This window comes from Arvicanthis niloticus, chromosome 22 (genome assembly GCF_011762505.2).
Source record: "Arvicanthis niloticus isolate mArvNil1 chromosome 22, mArvNil1.pat.X, whole genome shotgun sequence".
In the NCBI taxonomy this organism is placed as follows: domain Eukaryota; kingdom Metazoa; phylum Chordata; class Mammalia; order Rodentia; family Muridae; genus Arvicanthis; species Arvicanthis niloticus.
Window position 1 is genome coordinate 28,913,156 of NC_133429.1, and position 22,760 is coordinate 28,935,915.

At 36.2% G+C, this 22,760-nt stretch overlaps 1 protein-coding gene across 15 annotated transcripts in view; it reads left to right on the forward strand.

Moving 5' to 3' along the window:
• The first annotated feature begins 207 nt into the window (after positions 1-207).
• Ppfia2 (PPFI scaffold protein A2) overlaps positions 208-22,760 on the forward strand; it is a 436,080-nt gene continuing 413,527 nt past the window's right edge. For all 15 annotated transcript variants that reach the window (XM_076920120.1, XM_076920126.1, XM_076920131.1 and 12 more), the window contains exons 1-2: positions 208-348; positions 4,488-4,738. In XM_076920120.1, the coding sequence (XP_076776235.1) occupies positions 4,490-4,738 (249 nt within the window). In that variant the 5' untranslated portion in view covers positions 208-348; positions 4,488-4,489. The remainder of the gene's footprint in view (positions 349-4,487; positions 4,739-22,760) is intronic.

Genomic DNA, 22,760 nt, shown 5'->3' on the forward strand with positions numbered 1-22,760 from the left:
GGGCCGCGGCTGCTTTAAGAACCGCCTCCCCCTCTCTTCCCTTTGACAATGGTCTGAACCGAGCTCTGCTTCCCAAAGCAAAATTTGTAATATGCCATTTTTCCGATGGACCTTTCTCCTTTTGGCTGCTGACGGAGCCACGGGAAGATGCCGAGCTGCTGCCACGTTAAGGAGCCAGGGCACGTTCCAAGAGAACGCTGGGGTTCGCGAGTGTCTGAGCTGCCTTTCTCCTCCCGTTGCTAGGGAAATGGTCCAGGACTGCTGGGTGTGAGCCTCACCTCTCCTCCAGCCGAGACTGCGGTTGTCATTGACAATTGAAGAAACAGGACCTGAAATAAGAGACATTAGGTACAGAAACTGTATTCGAGTTGCATGGTTTCTCTTCCGCTTCATTTTTTGTTTTTTCTTGACCACCTCCCCAGCCCCACCCCGCCCCCAGGGAAGAGGAGAGGCAAAGTCCTCCTTGTGGGTATTAGTTACCTTTGCTTTCCACCCATCTTCTCCATCCGCGATTTCTCTGCCTCCTGCCTACCTGGGTCTCTCCTGGGGCTGACGGACAATTTTAGTGTGGAAATTATGAAGTCAACTTCTTTCTGGGTGGTTGGGGGTGTGGCTGCACAGTAACTGTCCAGCAGTGTGGGGTAGCCTTGCCGTTTGACCATCTGAACAGACACTGGGGTAAAGAAAGTGAAAATGCTTCCATTAGACGTGGTAGGAATATTTTCTGAGGACAGGGGATTTCAAAGAGTTAAAGAGGAGGAGGAATATTCGTGTAATGTAATCAGACAATGGCTAGGCTTTCTCTTACTGAATTACTTCTTGCGGGTTAACGGAGATGGAGCTGGGAGGGTTTCGAAGATTAAACCTTTGCCGAAGAAACTTACTACAGAGAATGACAGCTTCGTTGCCTGTGGTAGTGTATAATTTCTAACAATGTTATTAAATGAAGTTACTGACTTACAGAAATAAAAGTCTTTTGGAATATTCTTGTCTGAATGGGTATACCTCATAAGAACATGTATTACTAAGGAACACACTAGGTCTCAAAATTCTTGCTGAATGACTCCACTAGGCATTCAAAACTTTTTATTTTGGATCCTGAGAGGTTTAGAAGACAGTCAAGGTTATATCCCGACAGCGTGGGAGTTGGTTTTCTTGGTATAAAATTATTCGTGCTAAATTTAAGCACTGAGATAATTAAACCAATCAGGGTTATTATTTTTTCCTCTCTTAAAAATGAAATTTACACTGTCTGAAACTGGATTCTGAAACCTTCAATTGTTTTCTTATCAAGTAATCTCTATCTAGATGAGGTTAATAAATAAAATTATATTTCACATTGACATGAACGAGGGATAATGAAAAAGCAAATACCTCAGCAAACTGTGAGCTGACTTGTTTCTCAGTGATGGTGTAATGTTTGCAATTTTAGTTCCAAAAATGGCTATAAAAGCAAAATGTGATATATTTGGGTGCAATACACAAGATGCTGGGTAACCATATCTGCACCATGCCAGGGTTCTATAATATATTCCACATAGGATTATAATTACTCCTAATACACTCAAGCTGTGCACTTAGAAAATGTTAGACTATGTTTTGTGGTACTTACAAGTACTTTATAAGATTATATCAGAATCTGAGGTCCAACATAATAACTAACTTAGCCCATGAAAGTTGATTTGGTTTTTGTAGACAGATTTTTGTTTGCTTGTTTGTTTTTTATTTTTCCGTTTTGGAGGAGAAGACTCTAGATTTGTTCATTTGCATTGGCTTGGAAGAAAGTAGCATGCATTCATTTTATGTCCTAAGTAATTTTGCATGATTTGATTTTATGGATTGAATTTGGAGAGTTCAGAAGTATCTGCTAGGATGACAGCTATAGATCCAGAAGCAAGAGTTTTGATGTACAGTATCATTTCTGTAAGGATAAATGGTAACCAGTTTGTAATAGCTCTCTATTACATGTTTGGGTTTTATAATAATTTTTAAATATGTTTCATTCTGTGTTCTCTGTTGAATAACCCACTGGAATGCTTAAAGTGGGAATTTTATGAACAAATTGTCATTCTTTCTTTGTGGATGGAAACGTATTTTTGAAAGGTAAACCAACTTGTTTCATTTCATGTTTCAAGGGTAGGATGGTCCTGTGTTATCACAGTGCAAATTGGATAGGTTTTCTAAACTTTCTATCAGAATTCTTTTGACTGACCAAATCCACAACTCTTTTTTTTTTACACTGATTTTAAGTCTTAAATTTGTGACTGTCCAATGTCTCCTGCTAATCGCATGAGGTTGGATCCAAGTAGTTTGCTTTAGTTGAGTGAAATTTATGCTTTAAGTAATGGCAACAGTTAAACTCACTCAGTTAAAGTTGTTAGTAATAGCTTTCTTCTTTTTAAGGCATGATGTAAAATATAGATTGAAGAATGTATAGATAATTGTTTTTCTTGGCACAGTTCGCTCTGCTACTTTGTTTTAACCTTCAGTGCCGGAAATCGACACATAGGCTCACAGCCATGTCTCTCAAGAGTGTCACGGTTATTCCATGTGTGAATGCCATGCATGGTGTGGGAACTGACCCTTTTAAATAGCCAATGTGCTGAAGAGTTTTTGTTTGGTTTTCTATTAGTGTAAACATGAATGTATAGCAGTTAAAGTAGGGAAGAGGTTTTTTTTTTTCAACCTTCGTGATAGTGGATAAATGAAAATCAAAGTAATTAAGAAGTGTAAAATATACATGAAATAACAAATGTTTGTTGGTAAGGTGAAAGGGTTCGTGAGTGTGTCTGCAAAGACATTCTACATTCTGCTCTACAATGTATACTACAGTATATATGTATTCAATGAGTACAGGTCCTGTCTTTAGATAGCTCAATGTTTTAAGGAATGAATACGGTTTCAAAGCATTTTGGGTTATTTATTTATTTTTAGGAATTTTCAATTCTTTCTTTCCTTTTCCTAAAATACTTATCATAAGATGATTTCTTTTCCTTTTCTTGAAACTTTTCTTCATTTCCATCAGGCCATGCATGACCCAAGAGTTCAGAAATAATTAAGTTTTACTCCATAACAACTAAGCTTACACACACAAAGAAGCACATGAAAAGTAATTAAATATTGAACTGTTTAAATTTGACATTTTATTTCAAAATATCACCAGAAAGTTTCCCTAAGGACATATATGTAGACAGAAAAGTGAGTTGACCTTCCATTATAAAGTACTGAGAAAACTCTGGGACCCATGACCAAACCAGGCTTTCCTCAAATTTGAAATTCTGCAAATCAGGCTCTCTTATAGCTTCTGGACATCACACAACTGAAATTGAGAAAAATTAGACACTTACACGCACGTGCACATGCGCGCGCGCGCGCACACATACACACACACACACACACAGAGAAACAGAGAGAGAGAGAGAGAGAGAGAGAGAGAGAGAGAGAGAGAGAGAGAGAGAGAGGAATGAAAAGGGAAGTGGCCAAAGTTCTGATTTTTAATGGTGCTTCATGTGACAAGACAATACTACATGACAATGTCTGTATAATCTTACTTTAAATCAAATAAGTAAATAATTGCAAAAAGTATTTGGAGCAGTTCATTTGTTCCATGACTGAGTGTTTGTGATTAGCAGCTGAGAAGTGAAGTGACTGTATTTGGTAATGCAATTTACTGCATCTGTTTGTGGAATGTTTGAAAGAGTGTTAGTATGTGTTGTTTGGATGGAGACCAGACAATGCATTTAACAGGAATACTAAATGTAATTAGCAGTATACTAATTGAGACAAATTCATGTCTCAGACTAATTCTTAAAGTTTATGTCTAATTCATAATTCTGAATCATCTATCAAATCTGTGTACAGTTGTGAAAGCTAGAACATAAAAATAAATAAAAAACAATTAACCCAAAAGGCTTGAATTAGCTATTGTGTGGAACTCTGTTGTAGAAGTAATAAAATAACTGTTTATTACCTAAAATAGTCATTTATTTGGGATTTTCCCGTTAAATGAGTAACTATTAGGTCACTTATCAGTGCATCAATCCGAAAATCATATATGCTCACCTCTCTGAAGCACAAGGATGTACTTGTTGACAAATAAGATACAGTTGTGTTTGTTATAAGACATTTGTAAACTTGCCAGGGTGGAAGACAAGGGGAGGAGAGATTATTGAAATGATGTGTGTCTTTAAATAAAATGATGTGTGATAAATTATGCAGAAGAAAGTGGAGAACTAAATGGGCCGATTAAGTATTATAGACAAGACATCTTTGGATTGCCATGACAGGTGAAAATGTGTAGGTTGCAGACAGTAAAGAGATATTTCCCTGAGGTGCACACCTCTCTCTGGATCGTACTGGAGGCAGAGGGTCAGGGGAAGAAGTTAATGACGTACAAATGCTTAAGTGAGGTGAAAACCACGGCGGGGTGGGGGTACATTACTAAAGAGAACGCGCTCACTAAAATTTTTCCCTTTATGTTCTTTAAGCAATGATGTGTGAAGTGATGCCCACGATTAACGAGGACACCCCAATGAGCCAACGGGGGTCCCAAAGCAGTGGCTCCGACTCGGACTCGCATTTTGAGCAACTGATGGTCAATATGCTGGATGAAAGGGACCGTTTACTGGACACTCTTCGAGAGACACAGGAAAGCCTCTCACTTGCCCAGCAAAGACTCCAGGATGTCATCTATGACAGAGATTCACTCCAGAGACAGCTCAATTCAGCCCTACCTCAGGTATGCTTCTGTATTACAGGTTCTTTCGATCAAATGTTAAAATGGAGCAAGCTTTTAATAATATTTACTTCAAGTCCATTTCTACAAAGACTTTTTCTACTAAATACTTAATGTGCTTTTGATGAAAATTCATAATAAATTATTACTGTGTATTCAACTTTCTCTTACACAAAATCTGAGTATAGTGTGTGTGTGTGTGTGTGTGTGTGTGTGTGTGTGTGTGTTTAATGGAAGAATTAGTGACTGAGTACCTGGGCTTTTGGTTATTAAAATTTTCATCTCTATGTTCTGATGAAGACAGAAAAACACTTCTTTACCAGGCATAATATAGGGCAAATGGATAATCTTTTCTTCAAAAGGTTAATCTATTAAACATGGTCATGACTTTTGAAAATCTTATTTTCAGTTTTTATCAGTGTGGTCCATCTTTGGCATTGGTAGTAGTCTGGCAATTCACTCCATAATTAGTGTTTAATTTGCCTGTCTTCAAAAAATATCCAGTATTTGATTAACTTTTAATAAATATTTATACATTGCATTTAAAAAAATAATCAATGCAGTTTACTTTTAAAATATTTCAGAAATTTCCAGCCATGTGGGTCTTGTGGCTGTAATCTCAACACTTGAAAAAATGAGGATCAAGAGTTCAAAGCTAGCCTAGACTATGCAACAAAACTCTTTCAGCAAGTCAAAATGAATCAACCAATGAAAGAAGGAAAACAATAAAATCCAAATTGTAGAAACTTGTTCAAACTAATGTTGTCAGTTAATTTTACATTTGTTTCTGCCAATTTTGAATATTACAGAAATAAAAAAAATAGTGATTTTTTTTCCAATTTTATTTGCATAGGGAGTTAATGGTACATTCCAGTGACCTGTTGAAGAGTTTCATGCTAATGCTGCTTTTTGAAAAATGCACAGAATATAAATGGCATCTTAAATAATTTCCCGTAATAAACTACATTTTTAAGTATTAATTTTCTTTTTTTAATTTAAAAATAGAATAGCAAATTTTGAACAATTTATCTTCATAAAGAATATCTCGCAATACGTATCCTTTCATTATATAAAGTGAATAATACTCAAAGCCACCTCCAGTGTTGGTATTAACTTTCTGTGTTATGTTAAGATGGTTATCATTCTTGCATGGGCTGGATCACTCTGTCTTATCCAGACCCCTATACAAATGATTTCTGTTCTAGATCTAAGCAAGTTTAGTTGCTTTCAATGAGAAATAAAATTCCAAGGAATTCTCAAATCTCGAAAGCCCTGGTTTATTTCAGCACCCCGCATATATTGACTAATTCCTAAGAGCAGCTATCTAATCTTTACTCAGAATGATAATTTTTTTTTTAAATTTAGAGATTTCATTGTTGAGAATTGTTCTTCATAAAGTGATTTCTCAAACTATTGTGTCTCTCACTCTTTAATAAGAATGCTCCGTTTGGTCACACATGGTTTTAAAATCGTATTCTACAGTAAATCACACCTTACTTATCTGTGTCACACAGGGTGATTGTTTCTATTTCATGACAGTGTTTAATAAAGAGCCCCACTGTACTTTTTTGCAATATCCTGGGAAAAAGAGTGAGAATAGTATTCCTAGCAATTCTAGTTGACTAAGATATTGATATTATAATGCCTAATAGTTTATATCTTTATAGTTTATTATGCTAATGTACAATTTGTTATGACAACTCTTTCAGTTGTATTCTTGTGTGTGTGTGTGTGTGTGTGTGTGTGACTACAAGTGTGCAAGCCAATTATTGTTATGGAAGCCCTACTACACTACTTTGTATCTTATTCACTGAAGTATATTCTCTCTCACTTGAACCCAGAGCTAGCTCATGTGGCTAGTCTGGCTTGATGGAGAGCCCAAAGCAACCCTTTTTTCTCCTGTTTAAGAACTAAGTTACAAACAGGTAGTCAAGCAGCAGAGCAGTAACACATACAATTCGCACGTTTGCTTCTTGTCTGTCAAACACTTTAACTGCTAAACCACCTATTCATTCCTAAGCGGATTGTATTGTTGAAATCAGATTTTCTACTTGTATATAATTTGCATTACAGAGCATTCTTAATTATAAATGTACACTTCTGAAGGGAACACTATTACATAGTCATACTTTACAGAAAAATTGAGTCTGTGGTCTCATGTTTTAAAGATCTAGTTTTGCTTTCTACTTTCAACAAAATACCAGTTTTTAGGATATATTTATTGATGAATTGTGGATACGGATTATGATCACATACCATTACATTATTATATCCTTCTATTTTGCATTATTTAACATTTTAAAATATTGTCTCTGTGTTACTACTACAAACACCTGAAACACACAGACCTTCATAGTCCTTAAACATAGGAGTTGCACTCTTATTTTTTAATGTGAATATTTAGTATCCCAATATGTACTGTTAGGAGTATAGGTTACATTCAAGTAATCGATAGATGTTCTTTAATTGGTATGTTTGAAAATTTGTGGATATATTTTTAAGATATGTATCTTTGGGGACATTCACATTGTACAGGGATGCAAAAGGAGAGATGGCTATCATAAATGTTAGGTTTGAGGCATAAATATATAGAACAAACCAAATGAAAAACTACTATAGTGATATAAAAATGACATTATTAGAGCAGGCAGAATTAAAATCAGACATAAACCCTGTGATAAAGGTATTCTAAATTGACTATACGAGGCTTCCAGGCACTGGTGATGAGGGCTTTATTTTAGGTACCTCTTTTCTTTTGTCTACATTTGGGAGAAATGCAGCAATATTTCAACAATATTAACTATGTCAATATCTACCTCGTAGTGTATTCCATTTCTCTTTGGAGCGGATCAGTGTTTAAAGAGTGCCGATAATTTCACATCCTTCCACATTCCACCCTGATGTTTCTGGCTTTATATCCACTTACCTGCTTTTATAATGTACAGATCCATCCTACTACTTCATAGAATCAGAACCATCCATTAAATACGTCTCACTGGCAAGCCAGCTTCCCTTGCCTTCTGCTCTCCACTCAGCTCTCTAGTTTCCTATACAAAACCTAAGCATCCTCATAGATTATGCTTAGTACTCCAACTCTGACCCCCTTCATCAAGGAGCCACAGTGCCTTACCTCTTAAATAATAAACCTCAGATGGCCCTTTTCCTTCTGCACTTTGCCTTTGGTTTCTCTCTCATGCCTCCTAAAATCCTCCCCCCCCCCTTTATAAATTGGTCTTATTGTATCCACAAAAATTACTAAAGTACACCTAGGTCAGCAATAAACTCCTTGTCTTTACAGCACATTTATTTTATGCTGTTTTACTTAGGGTTACCATTTCTGCACTGAAACACGATGGCCAAAAGCAACACCAGGAGGGAAGGGTTTGTTTTCTTCACACTTCCATATAACAGTTCATCATCAAAAGCAGTGAAGTCTAGTTTAGAGTTTTTTCTCCTGTAGTAATCCTTTTCTGAAACCTAAATATGTTTCCTGTCTCACTTACTTTGTTATTTACCATATGGCAAATAACTTAGCTCTGTATCCTCAACTTCCTAATCCAGTGGTCTCAATTTTCCTAGTGCTGAGACCTTCTAATAGAGTTGCACATGTTGGAACGACCCATAACCATAAAATTATTCTTGTTGCTAATTCATAACTGTAATTTTCTACTCTTATGAATCCTAATGTAAATATTTTGGAGATGGAGGTTTGCCAAAGGGGTTACAACCCACAGGTTTGAAAACCACTGCTTCATGACATCTGGGACATGTCTTAAACTTCTATACCTTTCTAGACTACCGGAGTACTGATGTGGTAACAAACATCACAAAATTGTCAGTAGAATACAAAACCGTGTTTATGGAATTCAGCTAACCTGGGCTTGGGATAGATGGTCCTTGGATGGGTTAACTCCTGCTACAAAGAATCCAGTTAATTGCATATCACTTGCTTGTTTACTGTTCCCAGTGGACCTTGATAGTGCCCACTGGAGCACAATCTCTGTGCTTGCCAAATCCTAGGATAAACCTGTATCTCGGGTGCTTTCATGAACATGAGCATGCCATATCATGCTCATGGCACAGGAGAAAGAACAGAGCAGAAATTGCTTTTTTACAATTCTGCTTCTTGCTTTTATTTTGTATTGCCTTTTGCTCAAGGTCAGAGATGTAGTGGGAAAAAATACCAAATACATGCACAGAGATTGTGCTCCACTGACGCTAAAAGAGAAAACCACTCCATTTGGTCTACCACAAGTGTAGTCAATCATTGTCTAGGACATTGTTGTGTTATGACAAAATAACTATGAAAGAAATAGACTGTTGGAATTGATGATATTTGAAATACGTTTGTGAAGGCATCAAACTCTAAAAGATAGTTCATATGTGAGAACACACACACACACACACACACACACACACACACACACACAAATGTTCATAACTATTAACTTGCTGAATGACCAAGACTGTGGACTCTAGCCAGAGGTTAGAGATTTGAATTGAGGATCATTTATATCTGTCTGAACGGTTTCTGTTCAGGTTATTTCAATTCTTTATTACCCTCTCATTCATGAGAGAACTGTGAGGCGGTATATAAACACACTTGTGAAAACATTAAAAACTGTCGGGTGTGCTTATTAAGGTGACACGCACTGGCGTGTAACCTGATAAGGAATTGTTATGAAAAGGATGTTTATTGAGGTAAAGAATGGTTTTGATTCAATATTTTAAAATGCAAAATATTTAGGGGAAATTTGCAGTGGGATAGATTTGCACCAAAAGCAGTGTTGTGCTAGGAACACACTGTCTTCCTATCTTTTTGTCTCAGGAAATACTAACTCGATAACCTTGGTACAATTACTGAATTGCAATGATACAAAGTGGTTCATTGGATCACTATGAGAAATACATGGGTTGGAATACATTGAATAATTAATTAAATTAAACACTCACAGATACTATACGCTCATAAATGCTACACAGAACTATAGTTTTAGCATCAGCACTGTGGTGGCTTTATACAGTGATAATAACCACCAGTACAGTTTGGAATACTACAAATGTTAACTTGAATCAATCTTAATCAAGATTTGGGTATCCTCTGGTTAACATTCTTTTACTATTAGAAATGTTAATTAGGAGTTGGAAAAATAGCTCAGCATATTAGAACTTGTGCTGCACATGTAAAAGACTTAAGCTTATTTACCAATAACTGTATCAGGCAGCTCACGACTGTTTGTAACTCCAGCTCCAGGTTACCCGATGCCTTGTTTTGGCCTCCATGGGTTCTGGCACCCAAGTATGCTTAACAGCCTCCTCCACACACATATACAGGTTCTTAAAAATAAATCTTAAAAGTATTCATAATTATATTCTTTTTTATATTCCCTTTTCTCTTAAAAAAAGATTTATTTTTATTTATTGAATGTGAGTACACTGTCACTCATCAGACATGCCAGAAGAGGGCATCAGATCTCATTACAGATGGCTGTGAGCCATCATGTCGTTGCTGGGAATTGAACTCAGGACCTTTGGAAGAGTAGTCAGAGCTCTTAACCGTTGAGCCATCTCTCCAATGCCATAATTATATTCTTGATACTTTTCTCAAGTTCTCTGCTTCTATAGTAATTGTAGTCACATGGCCCTGGTGACATAAAAGATTTTTTCATACTGTGTGAAATTGACATTTGGATTGAGCAAACTCACTTGTGGTATATATTAATCAAACACATTACCAGTGTTTTACCAGTTGTCTACCACAGAGACTGCATCTCTTCTATCTGCCTAAAAGAGATCATACGTACCGCTATGTAGTTATTTTCCTCCACAGCTAAACAAAGTACTATCCACTAGAGACTTTATTTTTTATTTCTTTTACTTCTGTAATACTTACAACTATATTCTCATGCCCTTGAATAGTCAAGAAAGGCTATAAGTTGTTTCCTTTGGAAATTCCCCTTCCTGTACTTGAAAATCATTTTTTCCCAGAGTCATGTTTTCCCCTACATATTCTTCCTAATAGTCACTGTTCATACTTTCCTTTTGTAACTATGTTCTCCAGCCTTTATACTTTCAACCATTCCTTTTATCTTCTCCTTTGGTTCCCTATGCATAATATCAAATACTTCAAATCATCTTCCTCTCAATTTAAAGGCTTTATAACATCCAAATCTATACCATCAATTGTTCATAATAACAACAACCCCCACCCTGGACTCTATTTTCCTTTAGAAATCTACCACTCCCTTTTGGTTCTCTAACCCTCTTTCTCAGACTCTTCTTCTGTCTAAATTTCTTCATTTTCTCCACTGCATTCTGTTTTTTTCCACCATCTACAAAGTCTCTATTGAAATGGTCAAAGAGGAACATTATCATGTCAGAGAAATTTTTAATTGCTGTGCATTATCCATCACTGTATGCACTACAGGCTAAGAAGTAAATACCATTCTCCTTCTTAGAAAAAGAGAAGAGTTTCAAAGAAACTACTCAGAAAGCTTGAGGAGTTTTTGCAGAGACTATAGGTAGAGCTTAATGTTAAAAGAAAAAAGAAAAAAAGAATATCACAGTAGAGGCAGAGGAAGCACTTGCCTCTACAGCAAGCTAGAGGCAGACTTCTGGTCTTTCAATGCAAATAAAAAGCAGCCAAAACTTAAAATATCAGTGGAGTCTTCCTTAGGGTTGTCTTCAACTAACAGAATGGTAGACTGACACATGCACAGTGTCTATGTTTAAACGTAAATGACTAACTGGAGGACTGGCTCCCCAAGAGGAAACAGAGCAAGCCAACTAAAATGAAGAAGAATGTACCAAGAGTTTTTTGAAATAGCCACAGATAGGCTCCTGGGAAAAAGAAAGAGGACCATTGATTATATTAGTCCCATTATGAACACAAAGACTAGGAGTGACAAGGAGAGCAACTCTATCCCACTGTGGCCCTCCCTCCACCCCAAATTCTTTGACTTTGGTGAGATTGAAGAGATCCCTGAGTGGAAAGTGACAGAGTAGAGAGAGACCATCATGTTCCCAGGATCTTGAAACAGACTATACCGAGTGTAAAAGTAGAAGACCTAGGTTGGGTAGAACTACAGGACAAGCGGTATTTTATGTTCTTGTACAGATCTGGGAAAAGGAGGCTTGTCAGTCTGAATTGGATTTTACAATTGAAAGAGGAAGGGACAGATAGTTTATCTAATCATAGCAGGGAAGGTAAGATATCTCTCCAAAATGTCATTAATGTTTGTTTATTCATCCAAGAAAATCATAGGAGAGTCTGTGGCCTATTGAATCCAGCTGACTATCTAAACAACTAAATATCATCTCAGTTCATGTTGCTGGAGAAGCCATTAAACTAATACATCTTATATCTGACATAGAAAAGAAGAAATTTTAGCTCTTTCTAGTATTTCCTACTGAGGGAGACATAGCAGGTGGTCACAGAAGGCAGGAAAACAAACCAAAAAGATGTGTGAATGGGAAAGCATTTTATATTGACTTTGTCAACCTGGATCAAACTTCAGGGAGTGTGACACCAGGTGGTTCATTGTCAGCTTATTTGAAACACAGTACTATTTGAAAAAGGGTTTCCTGGTATAATACAGTCACAGGCACATAAGAAAACATTAAATCAAAATTTAATTCACAGTCCATATCATTTCTTCCAAGAGGATGGGTTCTAGCAATAGGCTACCTGTGCTAGTTTAAGGGCCTAAAGAAGGGTCTAGCCTGATCTTGGTCTTATAGATGTCATTTGTACTATTACCTCTGGTTCTCATTGTGGGATCTTGAGGACCCTTGGCTGTAAGAGTCATTTAGTTTATTAGCCACCTATGTCTTTAGTTGTAGTAACTTGATATGGCCTAGAACATTAGATTGCCAGGCTATTAATCACTTTCAATTCACAGTTTTCTGGACAGGTTTTATATTTTTCCCATTGAAAAGATAACCCTGTGTGCTTAACATCCCTGATATCTCTGGAGATCTGTGGGTGCAAGGACCTTAGTGCTCTGCTCCCAACCATCTACATTTTTTATTGGATATTTTATTAATTTTCATTTCAAATGTTAACCCCTTTCCTGGTTTCCCCCTAAAACTCCCTATCCCATCTCCCTTCTATGAGGGTATTTCTTCATTCACCCACCCACTCTCACCTCCCCACCCTGGCATACCCCTACACTGTGGCATCAAGCCTTCACAGGATAAAGGGCCTCTTCTCCCATTGATGCCTGACAAGTCCATCCTCTGCTACATATGAGGCTGGAGCCATGGTTCCCTCCACGTGTACTTTTTGGTTTGTGGTTTAGTCCCTTGAACACTGGGGGGTCTGGTTGGTTGATGTTGTTCTTCCTATGAGGTGGGAAACCCTTTCAGATCCTTCAGTCCTTTCTCTAACTCCTCCATTGTGGACCCCGCACTCAGTCCAATGGTTGGCTGTGAGCACCTGCCTCTGTATTTGTCAGGCTCTGGCAGAGCCTCTCAGGAAACAGCTATATCAGACTCCTGTTAGCAAGCACTTCTTGGAATCTGCAATAGTGTCTAGGTTTGGTATCTCTTTGTGAGATGGATACCCAGGTGGTGGGGAAGACTCTGGATGGCCTTTGCTTCAGTCTCTGCTCCATACTTTGTCTCCATATTTCCTCCCTTGAGTATTTTATTCCCCCTTCTAAGAAGGACTGAAGCACCCACACTTTGGTCTTCCTTTTAGAGCTTCATGTGGTCTGTGAATTGTATCATGAGTATTCTGAGCTTTTGGGTTAATATCCACTTATCAGTGAATGCAGACCATGTGTGTTCTTTTTGATTGGGTTACCTCACTCAGGATATTTTCTAGTTCCACCCATTTGCCTAAGAATTTCATGAATCCATTGTTTTTTTTTTTTTATAGCTAAGTAATACTCCATTGTGTAAATGTACCATATTTTCTGTATCCATTCCTCTGTTGAAGGACATCTGGGTTCTTTTCAGCTTCTGGCTATTATAAATAAGGCTGCTATGAACATAGCGGGACACATTTCCTTGTTATATGTTGGAGCATCTTTTGGGTATATGCCCAGGAATGGTATAGGTGTGTCCTCAGGTAACACTATGTCCAATTTTCTGAGAAACTACAAGATTGATTTTCAGAGTAGTTGTACCAGCTTGCAATCTCACCAACAATGGAGGGGTGTTCCTCTTTCTCCACATCCTCAACAGATTCTTCTATCACCTGAGTTTTTGATCTTAGCCATTTTGATTGGTGTGAAGTGGAATAGCAGGGTTGTTTTTATTTGCATTTCCCTGATGTTCTATATATTTTTTTAATTTTGTAAGTTTTAAGTGATTATAAAGTACGTAGTTTTAGTGTGTAAACTTAATCACAATTGTCTAAAAAAAAACTGTTGTTTGATTCACTAACTATCCCATGACTTCTTTTGTGTCAGGTTCTACTCTAAAGGCATTGTAAGTGTTGCAATTTTTAGGGACCCTTAGTAACCATGTAAGGTTGTTCTACAGCACAGCACAGTGATATATAAATTATTTGAAAATGGCAGTGGCTTTTGCTGATTTCATTACTCATCCCCCTCCTGTGATAAATATATTTAGAGAATTCAGATGGAGGAAGGGCTCTGTGAAGGGAGAGGAAGGAAGAAGGATGAGAAGATAATGGGAGAACAAATACTGTATTTTTTTCTCTCTTATTAAAATCTGGGTTGAAATAATCACATATGACATGAAAGCTGAAAGGGTCAAGGTAGGACATCAGAAATATGAGAGAAGGGGGTGATAAGATGAAGGATAAAGGAGGGTACAATGATACACATGTGTGACACTGATGAAATCATTCTTCTTGTGTGCTACCTAAGCTTAGTGATAAACTTTTGACACTTTCCTGACTTATTTTCAAGTTCAGCAAATAGTAGCAGCCAATGTTGATTGGGTTAAAAGAAGCCAATCAAATTAATGGTCTTTAGATAGAAATTGTCTGAGTCTTGAAATGACAAATTTTAATGACTACATTAAATGTGTAATGTTTTATAAAATGTTACCTTATTTGAAATTTACTACTTGAAATTTTGTGTTCGTGTAAGCATGTTTTAGCGCCTACAACAATTACAGATTTTCTCTTTTAATTCTCAAGTCTTTTATTCTTCGTTTGTATCTTGATATTATTAGTTTCACTCAACTGTACCATTGTTATGACCTAATAGCTCAATTTTATTATCACAATGTTCATTTCTAGGTATCTATTTTCCTGTAAATTTTATCTTGGTTATTTATTAGTGTGAAGGTTTGAATGAGAATGCCCCCCCATATGTTCATATATTTTAATATTTGATTCCCTGTTAGCAGCCTGTTTAGGAAGAATTATGAGAAGTAACCTTATTGAAGTAGGTGTGGCCTTGTTGGAGAAGATGTGTAGCTGGGGCTGGGCTTTGAGATTTCAAAGCCCATCCCAGGCCCAGTGTCTCTCTCTGTTTCCTGTGGGTCAAGAGGTAAAGCTCTCATTTACTGCTCCAGCCCTATGCCTGTGCATCCCACCATGATGATCATAAACTCATCTTCTAAAATAGTAAGCAAGTTATCAATTAAATGCTTTCCTTTATAAGAGTAACCTTGGTTACAGTGTCTCTTCACAGCAATACAACAGTAACTAGGGCAGTTAGTAAAAGCAATGTTTTGTATGCTTAAATTGTATGGTGTGTGTGTGTGTGTGTGTGTGTGTGTGTGTGTGTGTGTGTGTGTATCTTTAAAACAGCAGTTTTGGAGTTTTACTTTTATGTGGTCTGTTTATGTTTGTCTTTTTATATACATGCGTGTGTTTATCATACAATCTATAGCATTTCTATTGTCTTATCTATTCAGTGTTTCTTTTAGTAATTTTTAAATATTTTCATAGAAATGAAAGAACATGTTTTCTTTATTAAACATGCATCTCCTCCATTCTGGAAAGTTTGCACTTTATATTGCCTAATATCTTACCTATAATTTGAAATGTGCATTCTTAACAATGTGGGCTTCTCAGTGTGCCAACCTCTTTATTGCATTTCCTACAGGGTATATGTATATTGTAGTGTTACAGGATGGCATCACTTTAACTTTACTCTCACATGAACTATTTCTTCTAGATCCCAGATCTTCCATCTGGGTCATTTTTAATCTACATGAAAACTACTTTCAATGTTTCCTTTGGTGTAAAATTTTCAGATAAGTCATTTTCCTCACTTTGGATTTTCAGAAAATGTAAATGTCTTCATTTCATTTTTATTCTCTAAATAAATATATTTAGGATATTTCAACTCACCCTCATCTTTAAAGCATTAGGGTGTTTGCGGTGATATAAAAGATTAGGTTAGCAATCACTTGGCCATACATTCTGATATTGTGTTGTATTATTGTGTTATTGGATCTTAACTTGCTATATTAGGAAAGTAGTCATCAGCTTTCTCCCTCTGAAGATAAGTTGTATACCACTGTCGTTTTTCTATTTTCCCTACCAGTCTGCCCTCTGTTCCCCATCCCTTTCTTCCCTTGTCTCCAAGAAGATGTTCTCTCCCTCCCACCCACACCCTTCCAGACCTCTCCACTTCCTAGGGCCTCAAGTCTCTTGAGGGTTAGGTGCATTTTCTCTCAGTCGTCTGTTGTATATGTGTTGGGGTCCTCATATCAGCTAGTGCATGCTGCCTGTGTCTGAGAGATTAAAGGGATCCGAGGTTAGTTGTGACTGCTGGTCCTCCCATGTGGCCGCCCTTCTCCTCAGCTTCTTCCAGCTTTTCCCTAATTCAACCACAGGTGACCCCCGCTTCTGTTCATTGGTTGTATGTAAATATCTGCATCTGACTGTTTTCAGCTGCCTGTTGGGTCACTTGGAGGGCAGTCATGATAGTCTCCTGTCTGTAAGCATCAATAATAGTGTCAGGCCTTGGTGTTTCCCCCTGAGCTGGATTCCAACTTGGGCGAGTCACTGAATGAACCTCCTTTCCTTCAGTCTTTTTTCTCCATTTATTTTGGTCCGTGTAGTTCTTTTAGACAGGAACAATACTGGGTCAGAGTTTTTGACTATGGGATGGCAACCCCATCCCTCCACTTGATGCCCTCCCTGTCTTTGACATTTAGACAAACAACATTTTTAGAAGCCTTGATGCACTTGAAGTGCTTTCTTATTTTTATTTATAACCTTAAGTATTATTGTTGGAATGACTTAATACCGCTTACTGTTTGAGAAAACACTACTTTAGAAAATACTGCTTCTGTAACTTCTTTCATCTCCATGTGGAACTTTTTTCTTTATTTCCTTCTCTTCAATTCTTCTCACATTTTCTTCTCTATTTTTCTTTCTGTCTTTCTCTCTCTCTTTTGTTTGGCGTTTCGTTTTCAGACTTGCTTTTTTGTTCTCAATTTTTTTCTAAATGTGCCTTTTTTTTTTTTTTTAAACCAGATGTATTCATCTGGCTCTTTGTTTTGATTAGTGTCTTCTCCTTTACAATCCTCTATCACCATTTATTTCACTTGACTTTACATTGTTATTTTTATATCCCTGAACACTACCAGCAGTTACTAAGTCTTTCAGTCTGGTAGCTCTGATAATGGGTTTTGTCCTGTGGCATTTTGTTTATCCTTTACCCGTCTGCCTTGTCATTACTTACCCATGCCTAGTTTTGACTTTGTGGGTGTCATTTCATTTGCAAAATTCTAAGTGGAAGTCATTAAGGTGTTCTTATTTCCTTCTAGACAGATTATTTATTTAATTGGCCAGATGCCTGTGAAACTGTGATGTTCACAGCCACAGTCCATTTATTTTTATGCTGCAGTCTTTATGCTTCTCACACTAAATGGGGAAGATTCTCTGGGACCCCTGCTCTGGTCAGGACTTGATCCCAGTTCTAATCCCATGAGGTAAGAGAAAGAATTCATATGTTAAGGGCACATGCCCTCTTTTTGAAGGACTCCTGTTTGTTTCCCAGTACCCACATGGTGGCTCACAACTATCCACAGCTACAGTTACAAGGAATCTAATGTCTTGTTTTGACCTCACTGGGCATCAACTATGCATGTGGTGCATATATATATATGAAGAAAAAATGCTCATATCCTTAACATAAGATAAACAAATTTAAAACTGATCAAACACACAAAACACAAAACTTGGGTAAACACTGGCCTAAAAAACTAAGTCCCCATTTCCCTATGTTTCCAAATCTCCAAAAACTTTATTGTCTTTTTACATGGTTCCAAAGTTAATGCTAAAAATGACTCAACTTTTATCATTGATTCTTAGCAAGAGATAGCACCGGTCCACAATGCACAATCTTCTGTTATGGGGGAAATCTCTGAACTTCTATAAGCACAATAGACGCAACTAACTGAAGAGAAATTTAAACATTATTTTCTGAGAAAAATAAGTGCTTATTTTGCATTATTCACTTTCTGGTACACTTTCCTCATCTTGGCATATTTTAGCCATATTTAAAATTCTGGATACCAGTGACTGTCCTAAGAGTCTTGGGAAATGATTTTTTTTTTCTTCCTGCAAACACATTCTCCCCACAGATGCAGCACTTTTTATTTAAAATGCAAATCTGGCAGTGTGACTCCCTCTTTTAAAATACTTTCAAGTCTACAAAGAATATTTACTATAATGAAAAAAACAAATTCTCCAAGAGCATAGAATAATGGATGAATATATAAAAGTTGACTTTATTTCTATAGTATATGAAAAGCTGGTCACAAAAAAAAAAAAACCACATACTAGCAAAACAATTCCATTCATAGTCTTGATCATTGGTGAACTATCTAACATCAAGAAGAATAGATTGTTGCTAGGAGGTACTAATAAAAGTCATGTAAGTTCTAAACACATTGCTGGGCATACCTTTAACCCCACACTTAGGAAGCAGAGGCAGATCTCTGTGAGTTTGAGACAAGCCTGCAAATCATATTCCAGGACAGTCAAGGCTATAACACAGAGAAACCTTGTGTCCAAAAATAATAATTAAATAAAAATTATTATTATTAATTTTATTATACGTCCTTTGAAATGTTAATGATTTGAAACATTGTCAGGCATGGCAGGCAAGTGTTCTAATGGTAACATGTCCCCAGTCTCCAGTTACAGTCCTGTTATGTATGCTAATGTTGTCTAATAATCTTTTCATAGATACATAAAAGCATCAGCAGGCATTTTTTATTATTATTAAAGGATGCTTTGTTTTAAAAAATAGATAAGAAAGACAAATGACTAAAAATAATCCTGACAAAGCTGTAAAACTAGGCTTATTGATTTCGCCAGCAGCAATGCAGTAACTGGGTCAGCTTGAATTAGACATACAGATCAATGGAGCACATAAGGCTATGAAACTTCACTCCCTTATGTATATTTCCTGCCAATTCAAGAAATATCCCAACATAATTCAATGTGATCTCTTTAAATGCTAAAATTATTGTATATTTGCACAAAATGAATTAAGGTCTTTCCCATAACTTATTAAAAATTTGATTAAAACAAATTTTATATATATTCACATATATTTTATATATTTATATTCATATATATATAAATATATATTTGAAAATATAATAAAGTATAGTCTTTGTTTTGTGTGTGTGTGTGTATGAGGGGGTGTGTTTGTGTTTGTTTTGTATTTTACTTTTTCAGACAGGGTTTCCTTTTGTAGTAGGCCAGACTGGCCTTTCAACCATTCTACACTGCAACCACAGAAATATGATATCTTGCCTATCCTAGAAAAGAAAATCTTTAACACCCTGTAGCAGAAAAAGAATTTTTTTAAATATGAGAAAACTTAAAGATAAGAAGAAAAATTGTTCTAAGAAGCATATTGGCTAAAAACTTATATTACAGATAAAGACTGCCAAAATGTCATTATTATGAAGACAAACATATTTACTTTAATGCATAAACTATTTGAATAGTGTCTTAGTTACTATTTCCATGAAGAGACACCATGTCCATGGCAACTTATAGAAAATAAAGTATTTGCTTAGGGTTAATCTGTTATCATCATGGTGAGAATTAGTATAGTATTATACTAGTATAGTAGATGAGAATTTTACAAAAAAAACCCATGGTCAGTAGCCAAGCAGACAGACAGACAGACAGACAGACAGACAGACAGACAGACAGACACAGAGACAGAGACAGAGACAGACAGGGCTTTTGAACCTCCAAGCATACTCCCAGTGACACACCTCCTCTAATAAAGTCACACTTACTTCAGTAAGGACACATCCCCTAATCCTTACCAAATAGTTCCACTAACTGGTGAATAAGCATTCATCTATATGAGACCATGAGGGCCATTCTTATTCAAGCCAGCACAAAGAGACATTTCATTGGTTTTGTATATAGATTTCATTATGCACAGAGGAACATGCTAAACATTTGCAGTAATTAGGCGTTTTATAGAAATACACTTCATAGAAACTACAATGAGATCATATAGTCAGTAAAATAGGCAATGCATGCATCAGTGCTGACTTTATACATTTAAGAGATTGCTAGAAGGCATACAATATGACAGGGTCATTCTCAAAATCAAACTGACACTTTAAATAACAGTCAGGCATGACTGTTCTTAGTATTCTGTTCTTAGCACTCTAACCAAGAGATTGAAAACATATTTCCACATATAGTCTGTTCACAGATGTTCACAACAGCATTATTTATAACACACAAATAACAGAAACAATACAGAAATCCTTCAAATAGTAAAGAGATCCTAACTGTGTAACAAACTTCTATTTGGCAATTAGGATGAAAAACCTACTAGAATTACAAAAGAGATGAAGCTACATGTTTCATGTGAAAGCAGTTAACATCCATGAGCTATCTAGAAAAGGCAAGGCTACAAAATGAAGTAGAGAACAGTGGTTACTTTGGGGGTCTTCCAAATTGACACAAGACTTGCTTCCAAGTGGATTATAATGGAGATTACACAGTTTACAAATATGTAAGATCATGATACTGGCTATATAGAGAAGTTAAACTTTGTATCATGTAAATTACTCCTTTATATAATGTTAAAGTATCTTTCTCTGGTTCTCTAACATCTAGAGTGATTTTTTTTACAAACATGTCTGAAAAAAAGAATCATTCGCATTACTTGTGTACAATTATATAATTTAGTAAGAAAATTTTTGATTTTATGTTAGTGGTTTTGACAATTACCTTTGAGCATTCAGAGCTTACAATAGATAAGAAACAGATAATTAAGTTTACAAAATTCCTGTTTGGAAAAAAATGAATAATTCTACTTTGCCTTAAAGCCACCTTTCTGTTCTACCTCTCTTCCATTTCCAAGAGAGAGAGAGAGAGAGAGAGAGAGAGAGAGAGAGAGAGAGAGAGAGAGAGAGAATAAGAGCACAGAACTCAGTGGGCTACAACAAAAAGAATCCTCTGTCAATCATCTTAGTTGCTCTTTTGAATGTTTCATCTTCATCGACTCGTGAGATTAAACCACTTAATTTAATTTCACACCTAGCAAGATAAAAATCTCTGAAAAAACACATGCCTCTTAAACGTACATCACAGATGTCAGAGAGGTTTGCTAATTGTGTTGTCATTTTTGTACAAGTTCTTATCATGGCATCTCAACAATTTTTTGAGCACAGAATGCAATTTTAATTATGTTCTCTGGGTCATAAAGTAGATCTCTAGAACATGTTCATCTTGATTAATTGAAAAACATATGCCCATTGAACTTTTGACATGCAGCTTCTCTGGAAGGATTTAACATTTTAGAGTCAATGATGAACTCAAACAAGGACTAAACACTTGGTTTTAGTTATGTTATATTGCTGTAAAATTATTTAATGTGAATATTTATAAACTGCAAATATAATATATATTACATATACCTTATATAAAGTTAGACAAATGACAAATAGCCCCTAAGAACTGGAACCATACCCATAATCATAATAAATTTAGAACAGATGAATCTTATTATATAAAGCACGTGAGGGATTGCAGTTTTAATTTATGAAATCTTTCAGTTAGCAGATTATTCTACTCCATTTTTGAAGGGTTATTTAGCTATACATCCACAACCAGGGAAGATTATGAAATACGCTGAGCAATCAGCTTTGCCTAGTTCACACTGTCATCTGGATAAACAGAAATGCAATGAAAAGTCATGGTATGACTTGGAATCTTCCCAAGCAGGTGAAAGGCCTCCCTTTAATTTTAGGGTTCAGACAGAAAAGAAAAAGTGGGAAGTAAGAGAAGAAAGCATGTTGAAGCAACTAGGATTGGGCCAAGGTGACAGTGTCCCAAGAAAGCTTTCTGAAATTGGAATGGGATTTCCAGGGAGACTTGACTTTTGCAACAGGAGTAGGAACAGCTATCCCAGACATCCCAAAGTATAAGCAAATATTGTTGATTCTATTCTTGATCAAGATTGTCATTCTAGCGACTAACAGTTTCACTAGTGAAGACTCAGAAGTTTTTTTCTTTTTCCTGTTTTTTCCTTTTCTATTATCAAAGGGATTTGTTTATACACTTTTCATTCTCCTCAAATTAATTCCTTAAAATAAAACAGGTTTTGATGGTTTATAAATAACACAGGTTTGGTAGCAATAAAACTGATTACATATTGTGACATTTACATAATAGATTGTTGGTAATCCTAATAATATATTGTCTTGTATATAGCACATGCACACACACACATGCACACATCACACACATACACACACACACACATACACACACACACACAGGTGCACACAGAGACAGAGAGTCAGAAAGACAGAGGGAAAGAAGGAGAGAGGATTTTTAATTTATCATTTAAGGATGCAGGCTAAATTGTGGTCCAAGAATTTATTTGTGCAAATATAAAGAATATCCTTATTTTGAATTTGAATAATCCTTAACAACTCATTCACTTTTTCTAGACTGCACTTAATATGGAGAGTGGAAGCATTCCTATAGCAGTATAGTATCTAAACAAGCAATACATTTTTATTTACTTTTGCCATTGTAAGAAGCGATGATAAGTGTATTGGCTTAAGACATGAATCAGTTTTCCCCTTA